This window comes from Pyrus communis, chromosome 5, assembly GCF_041283825.1.
Source record: "Pyrus communis isolate YQ-2024b chromosome 5, ASM4128382v1, whole genome shotgun sequence".
In the NCBI taxonomy this organism is placed as follows: domain Eukaryota; kingdom Viridiplantae; phylum Streptophyta; class Magnoliopsida; order Rosales; family Rosaceae; genus Pyrus; species Pyrus communis.
Window position 1 is genome coordinate 4,230,651 of NC_142569.1, and position 19,166 is coordinate 4,249,816.

The following is a 19,166-nucleotide window of genomic DNA, read 5'->3' on the forward strand; positions in this document are numbered from 1 at the left end:
ATAAGTTGACTTCGACTTCGCTTCCTATTAAGTCTTTTCCTTCCCGTGAACACCTCAAGAATCTACTCTCTTTTTTTTTAATGAAATGCTTTTTTTTCTCAATTTACCGTTAGGCTCGCCTTTGGCCTCGACCCTTGCTCGGACGTTGTCCTCGTAGTCAATGAAATCGAAGGCCTTCAGATATAAAAAAAAGGATGGGATTTGGGTTCCTCTAAAACCCCTGAATAATGCTTTTATTGCCAAACAATATCATATGTTACGTTATTAGGCTGTTAATTTGAATGCATAATTTAGATTGACATTAGCTAGATGTCTCTCTTGTTTGACAGATTGTGACAGATGAAATTTACAGCAGCATCAAACATCGTGCAACGGTTAATCGTGAGATCGAGAGGCTGTCCGTAGCCACATTTTACAGCCCGAAACTGGACAGAGATACGGGGCCTGCGCCGAGCCTCATTACCCCAGAGAGACCCGCATTGTTCAAGAGAACAGGTGTTGCAGATTTCTTCGGGGGATCTTTTTCACGCCAACTAGATCATGCATAGATGTCTTCAGGATTCATAACCAACAAGAAGGCAAGGGCAGCCAGGTCTAAGGGGAGTCTAATCGCCACTACTTGCCATAACAAAAACCAAGAAACTATGTAAACTTGTAAAGAGAGCCTTGTCATATCATGCAGGGAGATCAGGGTAAAAATAGACTTCCGTGATATTTCCCTCCACTTGCAAATTGCGAGTTAGATATCAAATTATTACGATAAGCCTAAAGCCAGAAATTGCAGCACCAAATCTATTATCCAAAAAAGTATGTCAATGTGTTGGCACTTTACAACAATTTGTGAATATTAGATTTCTAACCATCCTACACGGACCAATCGGCTTCATTCCCTATGTCAAACCTTTATGTATTTCAAATACATAAACCCAACAACAGTACCTTTAACGAGAAAATCTTTCATGTACAATGTTTGAGGGGATCATGTTCCTTCGAGCAGCCATTACTGTCACTGAACCTAAATTGATCAAAAAGAACAAGTGTTAGTAAACGAAAACTAGATACAAATTAGCGGTTATAAATAAGCATTGCTAATCTGAACAAAATCAATAATTACTCCATTTGAAGAACCTAAAAGTGATCTGTTTCTATAATTTTCCAAATTCTCGTATCCGAATCACTGGATAAATTATGCTTCATCATAAGTTACGTGAAATCAGGATGTTTAAGCGATGTGTTAAAAACAAGGAGGTTATGAGAAAGCAATATGACCCCAAAAAACTTATGATTCTTTCTCTTCAAGCCTATTACATAAATTTTTTGTCGCAAATATCAGTTCTTGGGCATGAAACCACTGCGAGAATGCATTGCACACTTGTAGATATCTCATCACGAGCTACTAGATATGTCTTTAGTACATAGTTTATATATGTTACATAGGCTTGACCATTGAATACAGTTCAACTAAATCTGACCCTAGTTGCTTTGGCCAAGGAATAAACTACAAAAGAAAACCGAACTAGTTCAACACATTAATCCCGATGTACTGAGCTCAAATAACCACTTGGAAATACAAAGAAAGACGGAAACTCCTTGACTTCAGCAAAGAAAATCCCTACTTAAATTTTACAGAAAGTTTCAACCCAAACTGGTATTAAAGGTGGAAAATAGTTTCTAACTGTTATGTCATTGCTTCAATCATCTTTTCCTCTTTTCTTGTAAAACTATCCCCTTGATCATGACAATGTTTGCTGCAACACGGTCCATATGCATATGCTTCCATACCCATAAGTCACTGCCCACTCTAGCAATAAGGTACAAATGCATATGATTTCGTATGACTAAGGTATAAATGAATATGCTTTTATAGAGATACATGCCTAGAGCCTAGAGATCTCAATACTTAAAGGACTAAAAATGTACGTGAAAGCTCATTAGAGATTTTCAGATTTTGAAATCGAATATTAAAACAAGACAAAAACCGCATTGACATCTACTAGCTTTTGCACATGTTTTGCAAATTCATTGTACAACAAATCGCAATGCCTCTTGTCTCTCTGTCCCGGTCCTAACGATATCCTCCCCATCTAAGCCACATGTGAGAGTTATGACATTCGATCCTCTAACTAATTCATCTTAATAGTCAAATTTCCCACCTGCTGTTATAACTGTATCGAATTCTTCAGCATAAATCCGTAAAGGAAGTTGAAGTCGTGATTAGGCAAGGTATGTCTAGCATTCAATAACATAAATACAAGAAACCTTGTAGAATTTGTATACATCACCATCACGGTAATGTACTAGGAATACAAAACAAACTGGACAAGTTAAAAGAAGCCCACATGAACATGATCTTTTTCTCTTAAATTCCTTAAAGATCCAAATTTTGGATGAAAATCAGCATTGTCAAACAAACCTAACAATGTAAGGACTAACAAGGGGCTTGTTGCTCAAGCGATAAGAGCGTTTACCCCTTCTCCTGAGGTCCTAAGTTCGATTTCCCCTCCCTCAATATTGCTTGTATCAAACAAACAAATCGAAAAACTCAGACACACGCACACACACACACTCTCTCTCTCTCTCTCTCTCTCTCTCTCTCTCTCTCTCTGCATCAAAGAACCCCACAACGTATGTTGAAAGAAATCCGATCATTAAACTTACAAATCGACAAAATAATCACAACCCATTAATCACTATCACAAATAAAACGAACAAGCATTTGCTGTTTACCAAAACACCTTCAAAAGCCTAACACAAAACAGGGGTTATGAGTTTATCTGTAGCAAACTTACAGCTCAACAAATTAGTTAATTAATTAAATGAGGAAGATAAAGAAGGTACCTTTCTTGAACATGGCAGGTCTCGGAGGACTGCACTGAAAAATGGGGAAGGCCATGGCAACGGTGGGCTTGGAACTTAGAAGCAGAAGACATGTTTGTTAAACCCTAGACTCTCCTCTGTAGAAGTAAAGGGAAAGAGGGGAAATGTGGCTTCTTTGAAATTAAAAGGTGGCGTTTTTGTGGGTTTTGAGAGAAAAGAGAGGGACTGAGAGTGGGCACTGGGCTTCCGTTGCACGATTGCAAAGGTATATAAGATAAAAGAGTTAGAGTAAATTCTCGATTTACTCTTTGAACTTTCACTTAACTTTCAATTTCTCTTTTGAACTTTTTTATTGGAAAATTAAGGACTCAAACTAATTTTTTTAGCCGATTTGTCCCTACTGTTAGTTTTTCATATATTCCATCTATATTTATGTTAAGTGAGATCATGTGCACAACATGTAAGGATAGTTAACTCATTTTACTCTTAAAAATGATTTAAAAACTGAAAATATAAAAAATAAAAACAAACAAACATTTCCCTCTATTTTTTCCCGCTAATTCCTATCCTCAATTTTATTTTTCCCTCTCATTCCTATGCATAAGAAATGACATATGGTGTTATTGTCTTCATAAGTAGCTAAGTTAGTCTTTTTCTTGAAGCATATACTACCATTTTTATTTTCTCTAACAAATTAATAATTTGACAAATGCTCATGGTGTTGCTGTCTCCAAAGCAATGTATCAATATAAGAAACATGTTCATAATACTCATAAAAAAATGTTTAAGATAATTACTTATTTTTCATAATGTCATAATAATCCCAATACAATTCTACAAAATAATCCTTAAGAAATTATCTCACTTTATTTACATAAATTGTCATTTTCAGCTCTTTTAATTTCAATTCACCTCATTATGTTAAGCAACGTTAAATTTAAAGGTATTCACTGAAGAACTATCCAATAGTCCGGCTTATTTAAAATTTATCCATAAAACCATGCAGTTCTCAAGTTTATTCCGCAAAATGAATCAAAATTCCAAAAATTCCGCTAATATTGAACCGATATTTCCATCATAATCTCCACACTTTTGTGCACACCCTCGGCTTCTAAACAGTTTGTGGCAGGCCCACGAGTAAAGGGTGGCCCCATAAGCTTTGCATGATGGTTGGAAAAGAAGTTTCTCCTTTTGCCTTCTAGATGATCTGCTTACGCAAAAAAAATTAAAAAATTAAAAAATTAAAAAAAAAAAAAAAAAAAACAGAGATTATGTTTTTAGACTATATTTTATATACCATTACTTAATTTACTTTCTTATGTATTCAATATGTAGCAAACATAATAGTGTTGAGATTGTATTTGAGTTATGTCACATTAGCCGTTGCTAACTGTAAATTTGTAGCTCAAGTTGCTATGCTATTTTTAATTAGGGTTCATGTTTCGATTGAAGAATACACAATCGTGTTGCTTTCTTCATCATCACACTAACTTTTTTGCTAACTGGAAGAAGCTTGTGACTCAAGTTGCTATAATATTTCCAAGGGATTCAGTGTTTCGATTAAAGAAGAATCACTCATGTTGCTTTCTTTATTATCAAACGATGTAATTGTTTATGTCCTAACGAAATGTTTATTCTTTTTTTTTACACATGTTTTAACATACGTTTTTGTGGAGATTATTCGGTAATGTATTTCTACGAATATCTAATTGCCTATTTTTTATGTCTTCCTCAATATCAACTCTGCCAACAATCACCAAACCGGAAGTCGTATAACAGTTGAAATAAATTAGAATATGTTTGAAAAACCGTTTTTGTTCATTTTATTCACTATAAATGAATATTTTAATTATTTTAGATTTATCTAGTTTTATAAGGACAATCTATGTTGTTAAGAATCCACATAATTAATAATGCAGATTTCTCATTATCTGGTAACATTTATCAAAGGCAGATCCTTTTCTGTTGCTTTTCCATGCACTCCGTCCCTTTCTTTCTCCCTTTTCTGTTGCTTTTCCATGCATGCACTCCGGCCTTTTCTTTCTCACCAAGTGCCATACAGTGGGGAAGCGAAAACTCAACGTAGTAGCTGATTAGTAGGACTCTGATGATATATATGTCGCAGCCAAACGCCGAATACTCCTCTAACCAACCACTACTTGTCGAAGTTCTACACAAACTCCTCTTCCATTTCCATCTCACACCCATAGCCGGCCCTGAGAGTGTACAACAGGTACCATCGCACAGGGCCCCTGATTCAAAAGGGCCCCCAAATTTTGATTACATGTATACAGATGCATATAAAATAGAGTAGATGCAAAAAACAATGTTATATGTGGTTCTAGTGCTAGCGGTTTAGCTTTTTTTCCTTATATCTGTTGTGCTGGGTTCGAATCTCTGTGATATTGTTTTGCTATTTTAAGTTTTTGCAAATTTTTAAACTTAAAAAGGAGATAACAACTATTTTAAGTTTTTGCAAATTTTTAAACTTAAAAAGGAGATAACAAAAACAAGTTTTTGCAAATTTTTAAACTTAAAAAGGAGATAACAACTATTTTAAGTTTTTGCAAATTTTTAAACTTAAAAAGGAGATAACAAAAACACATCCAACGTGTATCGAACTCAAGACCTTTGAAGGTAAGGAAAAACACCTGGGCGATCAAACAACTTATTTTTGTTGTAGTAACTTTTAATATTTTAATTTTATAGATGAAAAATTGAAAAAAAAAAATAATACTAAAAAAATATAACATTAAAAAAAATGAAGGGCCTCCATCTAAGTTTTGCACAGGACCCCTAAATACTCACGGCCGGCCCTGCTCACACCATACCAAAAGAGTTGATATCTCACTTGTTTTCCTGCACCATTCAACTCATCAAACAACCACAAAGGAAATCGATCATCTGATCTAGAGAGAGAGAGAGCCCTAGAAAGAGAGGAGAGTGCGAGTGAGAGTGAGAGAGAGCGTCTTCTTCGAATGCGAGCAACAGCCATGGAAGGAGGAAAAGGAGGAGGAGATGGAAACGCAGAAGTCAATAATAATAATGGGTCACAAGCGAAAGCAGTTCAAGAAAAGGAGGAAGTCGCCTTCTATAAGCTCTTCTCGTTTGCAGACCGTGTGGACGTTGCGTTGATGATCGTTGGAACGATATGTGCCGTGGGGAATGGACTGTCGCCGCCGATCATGACTCTTGTGTTTGGCAATCTTATCAACACCTTTGGTTCCACCTATCCTGGTCATATCGTTCCCATGGTCTCTAAGGTACAAATACATATACATACATGCATTCATGTTCTTGATTGCAAATTTACAAGCACGTCAAGATTCTTGGTTTTCTGGCTTTCATTTCTTCTTTTCTTCCGAATACAACGAGATTTTTGGTTTCTGAATTTTCTGGGCTTTTTTGTTTGATCATGGTTTCTGAGTTTTCTGGGTTCTTTGATTGGTTATGGTAATGCGATCATATAACGAACATGTTAATTATATGGACTCTAGTGAATCAAGAAATCTTGGAAACTTATACATCTATTTCTCTAACTGGTTTTAAGAAACACCGAAAATCTTTAGAATTCAAAGAGTCTACAGCTTTCTTTGCGTTTCTAGAGTTTCAGAAGAACCCTATTCTTTTATCCATCTTCATTTTTTTTTTTTTTTTTTTTTTTTTTTTTTTTAACCAAAGAAAAATCTATTTTTATCAACCAAAAACCACTTTTTCTAGGTTTCTTCGCATGCATGTACTTCTTTCCAAGTCATTTTTTTTCTGAACCATTTTTTGCAGGTGTCTCTACAATTTGTGTACTTGGCCATTGGCACTGGAGCTGCGGCACTTCTACGTAAGCCTCAATGATTTCCTAATTATTTTCTTCTATTTTTCTTCTTATTTCTGTTAATTATTTCATAAATTTAATTACTTTGTTAATTGGGTTTCGTTATCTCATAAATTTATTTACTTTGTTAATTGGGTTTCTGTGAATTTGTAGAGGTGGCATGTTGGATGGTGACAGGAGAAAGGCAGGCTGCTAGAATTAGAGGCAAGTACATGAAGGCAATCCTAAGGCAGGACATTGCCTTCTTTGACACTGAAACTAGCACTGGAGAGATCATTGGCAGGATGTCTGGGGACACCATTCTTATTCAATCAGCCATGGGGGAAAAGGTAATTAACTTACTAATTAAGCTACCTTGTTTTTGGTTTAACTTCTAATTAATACTGAAAAGTGTTAGATTGTTCCCCGTCGACACCTTACAATGTTAGTGAAAACACTTAAAAGAACAAACTTTAGAGGAAGACCCGTCATCTGTAGTGCAATGGCGTACTAATAGTTGAGTCCAGGGGTTTATTTTTCTGTCCAAGACGGTGCTTTTAAGTACTTATGACAATGGAAGGGAGTTTTGACTGGTTTGTTTGTGAAGAAGTCTTACGGTTTCATTTGGTCTTCAACTTCACACATATGTATGTATGTATATATAATGAGGGGTTTGTTAATTTGTGGCAGGTGGGGAAGTTTATCCAACTTTGTTCAACTTTTCTTGGTGGTTTTGTGATTGCTTTTGTCAAAGGGTGGCGCCTCACCGTTGTATTGCTAGCAACCATTCCCGCTATTGTCATTGCTGGTGCAATCATGGCTATTATCATGTCGAAAATGTCGTCTCGCGGACAGTCTGCGTATGCAGAAGCTGGCAATATAGTAGAACAAACAGTTGGTTCCATTAGAACAGTAAGGCCTTGATGCTAAACCTCCTTAATTTAACTCTTCAGAGTTCATAACTAATTACATGCTATCTTAATTAATTGATTTTTGAAAAACAAAAAAATGTGTTTCAGGTTGCATCTTTCACTGGGGAGAAGCAAGCAATTGAAAAGTACAACCAGAAGCTAAAAGTTGCCTACAATACTATGGTTCATCAAGGGCTAGTCACAGGGCTTGGACTTGGAATATTAATGCTTGTCATCTTCAGCTCATACGCGCTTGCGGTATGGTATGGAGCCCAATTGATCATCAAGCGAGGATACAATGGAGGCCAAGTCATAAATGTTATATTTGCACTCATGATTGGTGGACAGTAAGTATATACCGGTTTTCTGATTTGGTAATGGCATGATATATTGTGCATTGTATAGAACCATGTTCAATGTGCATGCTTAACTAGCTTTCATAAATGTTTTTTGTGAATTAAGATGATGACATTTTCACTTTCTGAAACATTAGGTCACTTGGTCAGGCATCACCATCTTTGAATGCATTTGCATCAGGGAAAGCTGCTGCATATAAAATGTTTGAGACCATCAACCGAAGTCCAACTATCGATCCCTATGATACAAGTGGAATTGTATTGGAAGATGTCAAAGGTGAAGTTGAACTCAGAGACGTGTATTTCAGGTACCCTGCCAGACCACACGTGCTGATCTTTGCTGGGTTCTCATTATATGTTCCAAGTGGCACAACCACTGCTTTGGTTGGGGAGAGTGGAAGCGGGAAGTCGACAGTGATTGGGCTAGTAGAAAGGTTTTATGATCCAGAAGCCGGTGAAATACTTATAGATGGCGTGGACTTTAAGAAGTTGCAGCTTAAAGCGATAAGAGAGAAGATCGGGCTGGTTAGTCAGGAACCAAATCTCTTTACAACCACTATAAGGGAGAACATAGCATATGGGAAGGATGATGCAACTGATGAGGAGATTAGAAGAGCAACTGAGCTTGCAAATGCTGCAAAATTCATTGATAAGCTACCCCAGGTAAACCGACTTTTTAAAGTTTTCATGTTCTTATAAAGTTCTGCTTTGACATGTTTTTTTCGGAGATTGGTATCTGTAATATGAAATCCTGCGTTTCTTTACAGGGAATCAACACAATGGTAGGTGAGCACGGGACATCTCTATCCGGTGGACAAAAGCAAAGAATTGCAATTGCAAGAGCCATTCTAAAGAACCCGAGAATTCTTCTTCTTGATGAAGCAACAAGCGCGCTAGATGCTGAGTCCGAAAAGATTGTTCAAGATGCACTAGTGAACTTGATGTCAAATTGCACAACCATAGTTGTTGCGCATCGGTTGACAACTATTAGGAATGCTGACTGCATAGCAGTGGTGCACAGAGGCAAAATTGTGGAAAAAGGTAAGGACAACACGCGTGCCTATTCTATCATTCTCAATTTTTGACACACTTGAGATCCTTAAGCTAGCGTTTCCATTGGATTGGTTATAGGGACTCATGATGAGTTGACCAAAGATCCGGAAGGGGCTTACAGCCAACTAATCCGCTTGCAAGAAGGATCGAAAGTGGACAACGAAGCACAAACCTCTAATCCGAATAGATTGGATACCAACTTAGATATAGATAGGACTATGCCCAACTGTGGGAACCACAGATTATCAATGAGGAGGTCTACCAGCAGAGGCTCATCAGGTAGCCGGCAGTCATTCACTATTGGCTTTGGCATTCCCAGTCCAATTGATATACAAGAGAGTGAATTAGAACACGAGGGCGATCATCACAGACCTAAGGTTGATCCCAAAAAGCGCAAAACAGTTTCAATCCGTAGGCTGGCCGCCCTTAACAAACCTGAGCTTCCTTTTTTGCTGCTAGGATCCATTGCTGCAGCAGGGCATGGAGTAATTTTCCCTATCTTTGGCTTACTACTCACGAAAGCCATAAGAATTTTCTACAAACCACCCAATGAGCTAAGGCACGATTGCAAAAAATGGGCATTAGTTTATGTAGGTTTAGCTTGCGCAGGTCTGTTGGTGATTCCTGTGCAGAATTTCTTTTTTGGAGTTGCCGGTGGTAAATTGGTAGAGAGAATTCGTGCCTTGTCATTCCAGAAGGTTGTGCACCAGCAAGTCAGTTGGTTTGATGACCCTGAAAATTCAAGGTATGTTAATTGAAATAGTAATTTTGGCGAGCTTTGAACTCTCAATAGTTTAACTGAAATCTTGTGTTCTTTCAGCGGCGCCATTGGTGCAAGGTTATCTACAGATGCTTCAGTTATTAAGAGTCTTGTTGGTGATGCCTTAGCTTTGATTGTGCAGAATATAGCAACAATCATGGTAGGGTTCATTATAGGCTTCACAGCTAACTGGAAACTGGCGCTGATAGTTTTAGCCATTTCGCCGGTGATCATTCTGCAAGGAACGCTTCAGGCAAAATTTCTTAGAGGGTTTAGTGCAGATGCCAAGGTGAGAGTCTTGGCCACAATTTTTTATATTTTTTCGAACAAAAAATTTGCGGAATGTACTTGTAACGTTTTGAATATCTGCAGCTTATGTATGAAGAAGCCAGTCAAGTGGCAAACGATGCGATTGGTAGCATCCGAACAGTTGCATCATTTTGTTCTGAGAAGAAGGTGATGGAGGCATACGAGAAGAAGTGTGAGGGTCCCTTGAAACAAGGAGTACGGTTAGGAGTAGTGAGTGGTTTCGGTTTTGGCTTTTCGTTCTTCATAATGTTCTGCACAAATGCGTTGGTTTTCTATATTGGAGCTATTCTTGTGAAACATGGGCAAGCTACATTTGAACAAGTATTCATGGTGAGATTTTCGCTGTTCTTGTTCTTAATTTACCCCTTAACTCCGTCGACAAAGTGCTTCTGCTTCAACTCTAATAATTCATTTTTCTCACAGGTTTTCTTTGCTGTAACAATGTCTGCAATGGGGGTCTCACAATCTACTAGCATGGCTCCTGACTTCAACAAAGCCAAGGACTCAGCAGCTTCGATATTTCAAATTCTCGACAGCAAGCCTAAGATTGACTCGAGCAGCGATGAAGGCATGACGCCATCACATTTAATTGGAGAAATCGAGCTTGAGCGTGTCAGCTTTAAGTATCCTACACGCCCAGATGTGCAGATATTCAGAGACCTTTGTTTGAAGATGCCCTCTGGAAAGGTAATTACCACCACCGGTTTGTTTTGAGAGTGTCTGTTTTATTTATTTGCATTTGATTATGGGAACTCGTTTCTGCAACACCGCTGTTTTGGAGTTTGAATCGAATAAATCAAAGGAGAACCAAGGTAAAATAGTAAACAGGGGTGCGCGGAAATCTCTTCCCTTGAGTTATATATTGCATACTTAGCTTAAAATTCCATCTGCAGACTGTTGCTTTGGTTGGAGAGAGTGGCAGCGGGAAGTCGACGGTAATAGCCCTCATAGAGAGATTCTATGATCCTGATTCAGGTCGCGTGCTACTAGACGGAGTAGAAATCCAAAAGTTCAAGCTGAACTGGTTGAGGCAGCAGATAGGGTTGGTTGGTCAAGAACCAGTTCTCTTCAACGAGTCCATTCGTGCCAACATTGCATACGGCAAGCCAGGAGATGTTACCGAGGAAGAGATCGTAGCAGCAACCACGGCAGCTAACGTGCACAATGTCATATCTTCATTGCCTCAAGGCTACGACACCTCAGTAGGCGAACGAGGGGTTCAGCTATCAGGAGGTCAGAAGCAAAGAATCGCCATTGCGAGGGCTATACTCAAGGACCCGAAAATCCTTCTACTAGATGAAGCTACGAGCGCACTGGATGCAGAGTCCGAACGCAAAGTGCAAGATGCATTGGACAGGGTTATGGTGAACAGAACAACCGTTGTAGTCGCGCACCGCCTTAGCACAATCAAAGGAGCAAACACAATCGCGGTGGTGAAGAATGGCGTGATCGCGGAGAAGGGAAGCCATGATTTCCTAATGAATATCGCTGACGGGGCTTACGCTTCTTTGGTGGCACTTCATTCCAGCTCGAACACATAACAAGATAAAGAAGTTGGACAGGCAGAATTCGAGTAAATTTTCGGTATCACAAACCTAAGGCACACATTTTAGTTTTGAGTGTTGAGTTTAGGACTGACAAGCACCAATTCTCTCCTTTTTGAAACGATGAGCAATTTTAATAAAAGGGAATCAATTAAATTACATATTTATGTAGCATTCTGTCTGGAAAATTTGTACGAAACAATATGCACACGCACGTCCTGAGTACATCGTGGGACGATGCCAAACGAGCACATGAGAAAACCAAACATCATGTCGAGACAATCTTTTGTTATTGTGTACATGACGAGAGTCCTAAAAAGGAAACTACCGGGGTGAATGTTTGAGGAGGGCTCAGTAAACTTCACCATCGAGATCACTGGATGGAATCCGCTGGCGTTTCTCCACATAGGCTGTCGGAAACCATCCTCCCTTACCTTTGCACTCTCCTTCTGACCATCCTGATGGACTCACCTGAATAACAAAGTTTTCCAGAACAGCAAACAAGAGAATATTAGGCACGTTAATTCAAACAAAGAAAAACTTAAGATTTGGCGAGTTTAATCCAGAGCAGCGAAATGTCAACCAATATTTCAGTGTGCTGACGAACATTTTAAAGACTGGTGTCAAGGAGATTACCTTTCGCACAACAACATAGTCACCGACTGACAAGCTTAGTTCCTTCTCTGATGCAGCACTGAAAGAATGTGTTGCCTGAAAGAGTAAAAACATACAAGTTCAGAATCTTTGACGCACTTGAAGTATGATATGTCAGAGCCAGTTCAAGAATGGCTAAAACAGGCACAAAACTGGATATTTAACCCCTACAGTTCTAAGAATAGGAAACGAAGAACACTTATCTCATCTTTTACTATCTTATCTGTTAACTCCTCTCTCCCTTCTTTCTATCCAACCTAAATTGTTAACCTTCTCTACAACTATATGACCCCTGCAATGTGCAGCCTATTGTATATTCCCGTGTTAATCTTTGTATAAAAGGGTAAATAAAGTTTCTTTTAATACTTTAAGTTTGATTAAGCAATCAGAAATACAGCATCCCGGATAAGAAAAGAAGCATACTTCAGCCAAGAAGTACGTTGTTTTCTCTGAGCCATTCTCTTGTGGAATCACAGGAGGAGCAGACTCTTTCCGTTGTTTCTCTGAGACCAACTGCCACAAAATCCAGGCCATAACATAAGTATATATAATTAAATCGGAAATGCTTTTCTTTAAAAGACAATCCTGAGTGGAACTGACCTCAGCTTCAACCTCACCAAGTATGGCAGCTACTCTCAGATGATAATTCTTCTCTCCTTCAACCTTAACAGTGCATATGCATATAGCTGTAGAATCACTATAAATTTCAACATAAAAACTAATCATCTGAAATCATGTGCGTTCTTACCAGTGCAACAAGCCTCTGGAAAGTTAGTCTTTGCTGCTGTGCTTCCACAGCAGCCAATGCAGCTGAAGCTTCTATACCCAGAACTGCCATGTTTGCTTTTAATTCTTTCATCTTTGCTTCCGCTGCCTGCAGCTTTGCAACATTTTCAGGATTTGGAAGTTCTCTTACTCGTGCTTGTCTTCTGGAAACTTCTACAGCCTGTTGTTTTCTTCAGGTCACTAATATGTTGGCAAAAGGCAAATATTATCAAGCATGATAAGATAGGAACGTATTTTACCTGTGTCTCTGCTTCCTGTCTCATTCGACTATAACGTTGAGCAAGATGACGAGCATCTTCCAAAGGAGCACCAACTATCATTGCTCTTAACGGATCTAAAATCTAATAAAACAGTGAAGGTTAAGTTACATGCTCCATCTTAATTCACTCATAATATTATTATTATAATTAGTCTTAAAAAATGAAGTCGACGTATACAAATTTAATCATATAAAACATCATCTAAAGTTGCAAGCTACTCAAAAGCTTCAATGGTAAGTGTAATATACTTCAATCAATACCATTCTCAAATATAATTCTAATCAATACCATTCTCAAATATAATTCTAATCCACGAAAATGTATACTTAAAAATATCCATGAAAGAATTCATGTCCTGCATCACAGCACGAAATGGCTACAATACTCCAGTGATGACTAAAACGCAACCATGGTTGAGAAATAATCGTCAGAAATACAGAAGACTTCTGTCATCCAAAAAGTTATATAAAAATGCTGTATGTGCGAGCATGCCTGTGTATGGATGAATCATGTCTCCAACAATGTAACTAATTCTTTAAGAACTGTTTACGAATTACAACAAATGATAGAAACAACCCGATGATGAAGTCATAAGCACAACATATATAAAACCATATTCAGAAGTCAACCTGTGAAGATAACAGCTTATTCAAGTCTTCTTGTTCCTTTTCTACATGCTTACGAGCATCACCATATATAGATGCACCCTTAGCTAAAATCTTGTCACTGGTGTTTTCCGCACCATATCTGCTACAGTCCTCAGACAACTTGGTTCCTGGCTACCACGAAAAGTTTACAAGTAATAAGTGCAACTACAAAGGCATATGTGTTCCATTTACTAAGTGAAGTTATGAAACTAATTTCATAGGCTAAGGTTATTCACTCCAATTTCCCCATAGAAATTAAATGTCACTGATAACGAATAACAAATTTCTACCTGCTTCAATATGCTTATACCCTATGGCTGTGAACACTTCTGCTGCTTTAACAACTTCTTTCTGAAAATCCTGCGAATAAATACAGCGAAAATCAGTTTCTGGCACCAACCTCAGAGATATTAAACATCTTAGAAAAGCACGACTGGAGTGCTTTGCTTTTATTTTAACGAAGACAGAAAGAACATATCGTTTTAAGTTAATGTATAATTTCAAAATGGCTGTTGGTCACATTTAAAATGTACCTTTCCTGCACGAGTGGACCTGTACAGTTTCTCTAGCTGCTGATGTCTCTGCATCTCAACCTCATCTATTACCATTACATCTGAGCTTTCATAACCAGTCCCACTGAACTGCTTTATCACAGCCTGAAAATTCGAAAACAAAATTACAACATCAAATTGGTGGACAGAGACAATAGCAACTAATCAATGGATGAATATTTCTAACAAGCTAAAGAAAGTAGATAAATCGAACGAATGGATTCGCAGAAGAACCATAATGGAGTTAGCAATCCGAGGGTGGCATTTATTACATCTGTCTCTACTATCATCGAACGCATAAAGTGTGCTATTTTCTACACTTGTCCGAGGGTGGTGTTTGCTATATATTGTGTGCTATCAAAAATCATCGACCACTACTGAATTTTGTCAACAAAGTGTACAGATAATTACCGAATTCGGGTTCATTTGAAAAACAATGAATTCAATCTTCCCCTTCGCCAAGAAATTCGATACAAACAAATACAACAAATTCAAACTATATTTGCTCATTGGTTCTATACAAATTACAGAAAAGGAACAAATTTTCAGATTTAGGTGATCCCGATTGAGGATTCAAATCGAAATTAACAGAATTTGCTTAATTCAATTAACTAGCACCATTCTTCTTTCAAGAAATCAACAACAGTAAAATTTTCGATCGAATACGAACTGGGTTCCACTGAAATCACTTCAAATTTACAAACCAATTCATTATGTAGAAAATCAACACAAGCACAAAGCAGGAAATCCACCGCCGCATTTTCTGAGTAACCAAACAGTGAACTAGCAAGCTTAAAACTTTACTTCAAAATAATAAAAAAACAAGAACGAGAACGAAAAAATTAAAAAACAAAGAAATGGGTTGTTCGTAAATCACCTGCTGCTGCTTGGCGACCTGCTCTCGGAGCTTACTGGCTTGTTTCCTTATAGCATCCATCTTCTTCTTCTTCTTCCTCCTCTTCCTCTTCAGGCTCTGTTTCCTTTAAGAGCAGAGAATTGAGATCGAGCTCAAAACGACGATGGATTGTTGGTGAAGTGAGTGGGATTTTGGATTTGAAGGTTTATGGATCTGAAACTCTGAAATCGAACTAGAATTTTTCAGAGACTGGGTTGGGTTGGGAGAAGTACATACAGAAGGTGAAAAGTGCTGCTCTGTTTTCTGGGAAATGTTTCTGTGGTGGTGAGGTGTATGATTTGCTTAGGCTCTTGACCGTCGGATGTAGTTGATTGGAAGATCTTGATCATGGGCCTACATTGGACTTACATTGGATCTTTGGTCTTTATAATGTCCATCTAATTCTTTGAGCATGGCCCATGAAACCTTTTTGTTTGTTGGTTTACATTAAAGAACGAGAAGAGAGAACTTGAACTTAAAACGCAATGAGTTGAAAATAAATGTTTTATTTGTTAAAGAAATCGACTACGTACAGAAAACGATATTTTAAACTGGGAAATTGTTTTTAAAATGTCATATGAAGTTATACTTTTTTTTCAATTTGTCTTATGAACCAAAATTTTAAGCGATTTGTCGTACTAACTTTCCCAAATCATTAATTTGTCATCTCACCCTAACTGTAGTATGTTTTCCATCTAAAATAAGTCACATGAGTTGTGGTCATGATTATTTAGGATATTTCAACATAAAGATTATCATCCAACACTACCATAGATTGAAGGGTCCTCAATGACTACATTTATTAGCCATCTTCACTCTAAAACACAGAGAAGTGAGTGCAGGTCGTTCTCCTTTTTCAAACGAAAAACCCTCAGATCATCATACACTAGGTCAACCCTTTTTTGTATTTTTTCATAAACCTTAGAATTATTTTTGTCAAGGGCAACTTATTTGAAGGGGAGTAAGGTGTTGAAATGTCTGAAATAACCTTGAAGACAAGTCACTTATTTGGAAAACTTAACACAGTTAGGATAAAATGACAAATTGAAAAAAAGGCACAAATTTATATAACATTTCAATTTTTTTTTTTTTTCCTTTAAACTCTATAGAGAGAGATTCAAACATGAGTTCAAAAAATACGGTGTCGGAACTAACTAGTTTAATCCACATTTGCTTACGAAAACCCTTATCAATACAAGCATGTTTAGAATTATTAGAATTGGGTCTGCCGACAGAACGTCTTAATCAATATTCATAATGAAGGGTTTAAGTGGCATCGTCCCCAGCTAACGTCTTAATCATTAATCTTGAATGTTATGTTGTCAAATTGGGTATTATTAATATTATCATTGTGCACATTAAACTTTAAACACCTGTTTAAATTTTTATATGATTAAATAAATAATCATATCAAACAAGTCAAGGACGTTGAATCACTTTGAGTGTGATGTGTGTGAAGGACGCAGTAGCATGCCTCCTCACTTTAAAAGAGTTCCCCATATAGATTTTTAGATTATTTTTTGTAAACAACGGGATGCGGCAGTTTATGGTTTTTTTTTTTTTTTTTTTTTAATTTAAAAAGACATTTGACCATCATCTCTTTAGATTATATTTTGTAGACCACGTGATATTATGGTTGATGGTTGATTTCCTTCTTTAGTGGTTTAAAGAGAAAATATAATCATCAATCGACACATTATGTAATTTACAAATTATAGTTTAAGTATATAGTTTCTTAAGCATCACTTGTTTTCCTTCTTCTTTTTTTCTTTTATGTTTTTCTCTTTCATTTGTGAGTGGGGGATTGGAGTTTGCAACATTTTCTCGACAAAATGAGATAAAACATTATCGCAATAATATCTAATTATTTCGCTTATATATACATGTTAAAGATTAGAACGTACGTGATGTTATTAAATCGCACGTATAATACGATTATTTAATATGATTGATATTTTTAAAGAAAATTGTAATTGACTATACAAAACTTAACAAATCAATATTATATATACGTTTACAACAAAATACTAAAATAACATTACATAATAATATGACAATTACACCAATTGTCACATCCCCGCCTGGGACGGATCACTTCCCGAGCCCGCTCCACCACCGTAGCACGATATTGTCAGCTTTGGGCTTACCATTCCCTCACGGTTTTGTTTTTGGGAACTCACGAGCAACTTCCCAGTGGGTCACCCATCAAGGGATTGCTTTAGCCCCCTTCTCGCTTAACTTCGGAGTTCCTACAGAACCCGAAGCCAGTGAGCTCCCAAAAAACTTTGTGCTAGGTAGAGATGAGAATATACATATAAGGATTACTCCCCTAGGCGATGTGGGATGTTACAATCCACCTCCCTTAGGGGCCCAACGTCCTCGTCGGCACACCACGGCCAGGGTTAGGCTCTAATATCAATTGTCACATCCCGCCCCGGAGCGGATCACTTCTCGAGCCCGCTCCGCCACCATAACACAATATTGTCCGCTTTGGGCTTACCATTCCCTTACGGTTTTGTTTTTGGGAACTCATAAGCAACTTCCCAGTGGATCACCCATCATGGGATTGCTCTAGCCCCCTTCTCGCTTAACTTCGGAGTTCCTACGCAACCCGAAGTCAGTGAGCTCCCAAAAGACCTTGTGCTAGGTAGAGATGAGAATATACATATAAGAATCACTCCCTTAGACGATGTGAGGTGTTACACCAATTATTTTCTCACATATGTTCAACGAACTTAGAATATGAAACTTCACAACCTACTCTTTCACTTACTTTCATTTTTGTTGTAAAAGTCAATGGTTTTAATTTCTTTATACGTGCATGCCCTGTTGACAACATACGAGATTAGATCGTTGCATAAGAAGGTGGGTGCATATTTTTTGACTTAATTAAGTTGTTAGATTAGTATGCTTATCATTTTGTATTCAAATTCAAATCCCATTCTCTTAGTTTAAAATTAATTTAGTTAAATTTCTATCTAATTAAAAATATATATATATATATTTATTCACTTTTTTTTTTTTTGTGTGAAGAATTCGGCTTCGCTGCTGAAAGATAGAGGACAATATCAAAATTTTCAAATCACATCATAATAAAGCCAAACATTACTTCCAACCATAAAATAATAATGGCAGTCACAGATTCACAGAGAATCACATGCACCCAGGATTCATATTATTATGTCCACTCAACCAAAAAAAACATAACCCAAAAACCCCAAGAAAAAATCATTAGTCCCATAACACAAAATTAAAACATGATACATGATTTTAACTGATTTTTTTTGCAAGACTTGTTAACTCGACACGAAACAATACGAAAATAATATATTTTAGATCAATTCGTTAATAATTCGGGTCGTTATCAGATCATTCTTTAAGAATCTGTTAACGATTCAAGTCAATATCAAGTCACCCGTTAAGTACAGATAACATATCATTTTCCAGATCTATACATTAAGTATAGAAATTTCGATCCATTAATCCAACATGAAATAATACAACATTTTAATAAATCGAATTATTATCAGATTATTTGTTAAGCAAATAAAATAACATATATAATACGACAAATATGAGTTACACGACCATGCGCCAAGTCTAACATAACTATATCTTAGCACTTGAAACCAAAATGAAAAATAAAAAGACATGCAAAAATTGCATACCACACACCTGCACCCAATTACTTTAAGCTACATTCCCCAAAAAAGGACCCACTCCTCGTGAACGTTCCAAAATTCACACATTCACACATCGACATCAAGAACCCACTAATAAAATGACACTTGGCACTAAAATTAGAACCCAAGCTA

The 19,166-nt window shown here is 37.2% G+C and overlaps 2 protein-coding genes and 1 long non-coding RNA gene across 4 annotated transcripts; 1 reads left to right on the plus strand and 2 right to left on the minus strand.

The window, feature by feature from the left end:
• Window positions 1–766: 766 nt before the first annotated feature.
• On the minus strand, window positions 767–3,045 carry LOC148696587 (uncharacterized). The gene is made up of 2 exons (XR_015962295.1): window positions 2,839–3,045; window positions 767–1,015 (listed from the first exon to the last, which is right to left on the minus strand). It is a non-coding gene; the product is annotated as an uncharacterized LOC148696587 (long non-coding RNA).
• A 2,599-nt stretch (window positions 3,046–5,644) lies between these two features.
• Window positions 5,645–11,719, plus strand: LOC137724566 (ABC transporter B family member 9-like). 2 transcript variants are annotated; one of them, XM_068463329.2, is made up of 12 exons: window positions 5,645–6,080; window positions 6,598–6,652; window positions 6,800–6,975; window positions 7,316–7,537; window positions 7,645–7,883; window positions 8,030–8,555; window positions 8,660–8,933; window positions 9,024–9,690; window positions 9,766–9,994; window positions 10,078–10,344; window positions 10,438–10,701; window positions 10,908–11,719. In XM_068463329.2, the coding sequence occupies exons 1-12, from the start codon at window positions 5,796–5,798 to the stop codon at window positions 11,553–11,555; spliced, it is 3,852 nt and encodes a 1,283-aa protein (XP_068319430.2). In that variant the 5' UTR covers window positions 5,645–5,795; the 3' UTR covers window positions 11,556–11,719. The 2 variants fall into 2 exon arrangements, with proteins under 2 accessions (XP_068319430.2, XP_088549978.1); XM_088693852.1 differs by having other exon boundaries at window positions 5,742–6,080; window positions 10,078–10,701.
• LOC137725943 (SH3 domain-containing protein 3) lies at window positions 11,671–15,647 on the minus strand. The gene is made up of 10 exons (XM_068464788.2): window positions 15,334–15,647; window positions 14,439–14,561; window positions 14,196–14,265; window positions 13,888–14,033; window positions 13,238–13,339; window positions 12,961–13,158; window positions 12,813–12,875; window positions 12,636–12,725; window positions 12,195–12,269; window positions 11,671–12,029 (listed from the first exon to the last, which is right to left on the minus strand). The coding sequence occupies exons 1-10, from the start codon at window positions 15,391–15,393 to the stop codon at window positions 11,910–11,912; spliced, it is 1,047 nt and encodes a 348-aa protein (XP_068320889.2). The 5' UTR covers window positions 15,394–15,647; the 3' UTR covers window positions 11,671–11,909.
• Window positions 15,648–19,166: the final 3,519 nt, after the last annotated feature.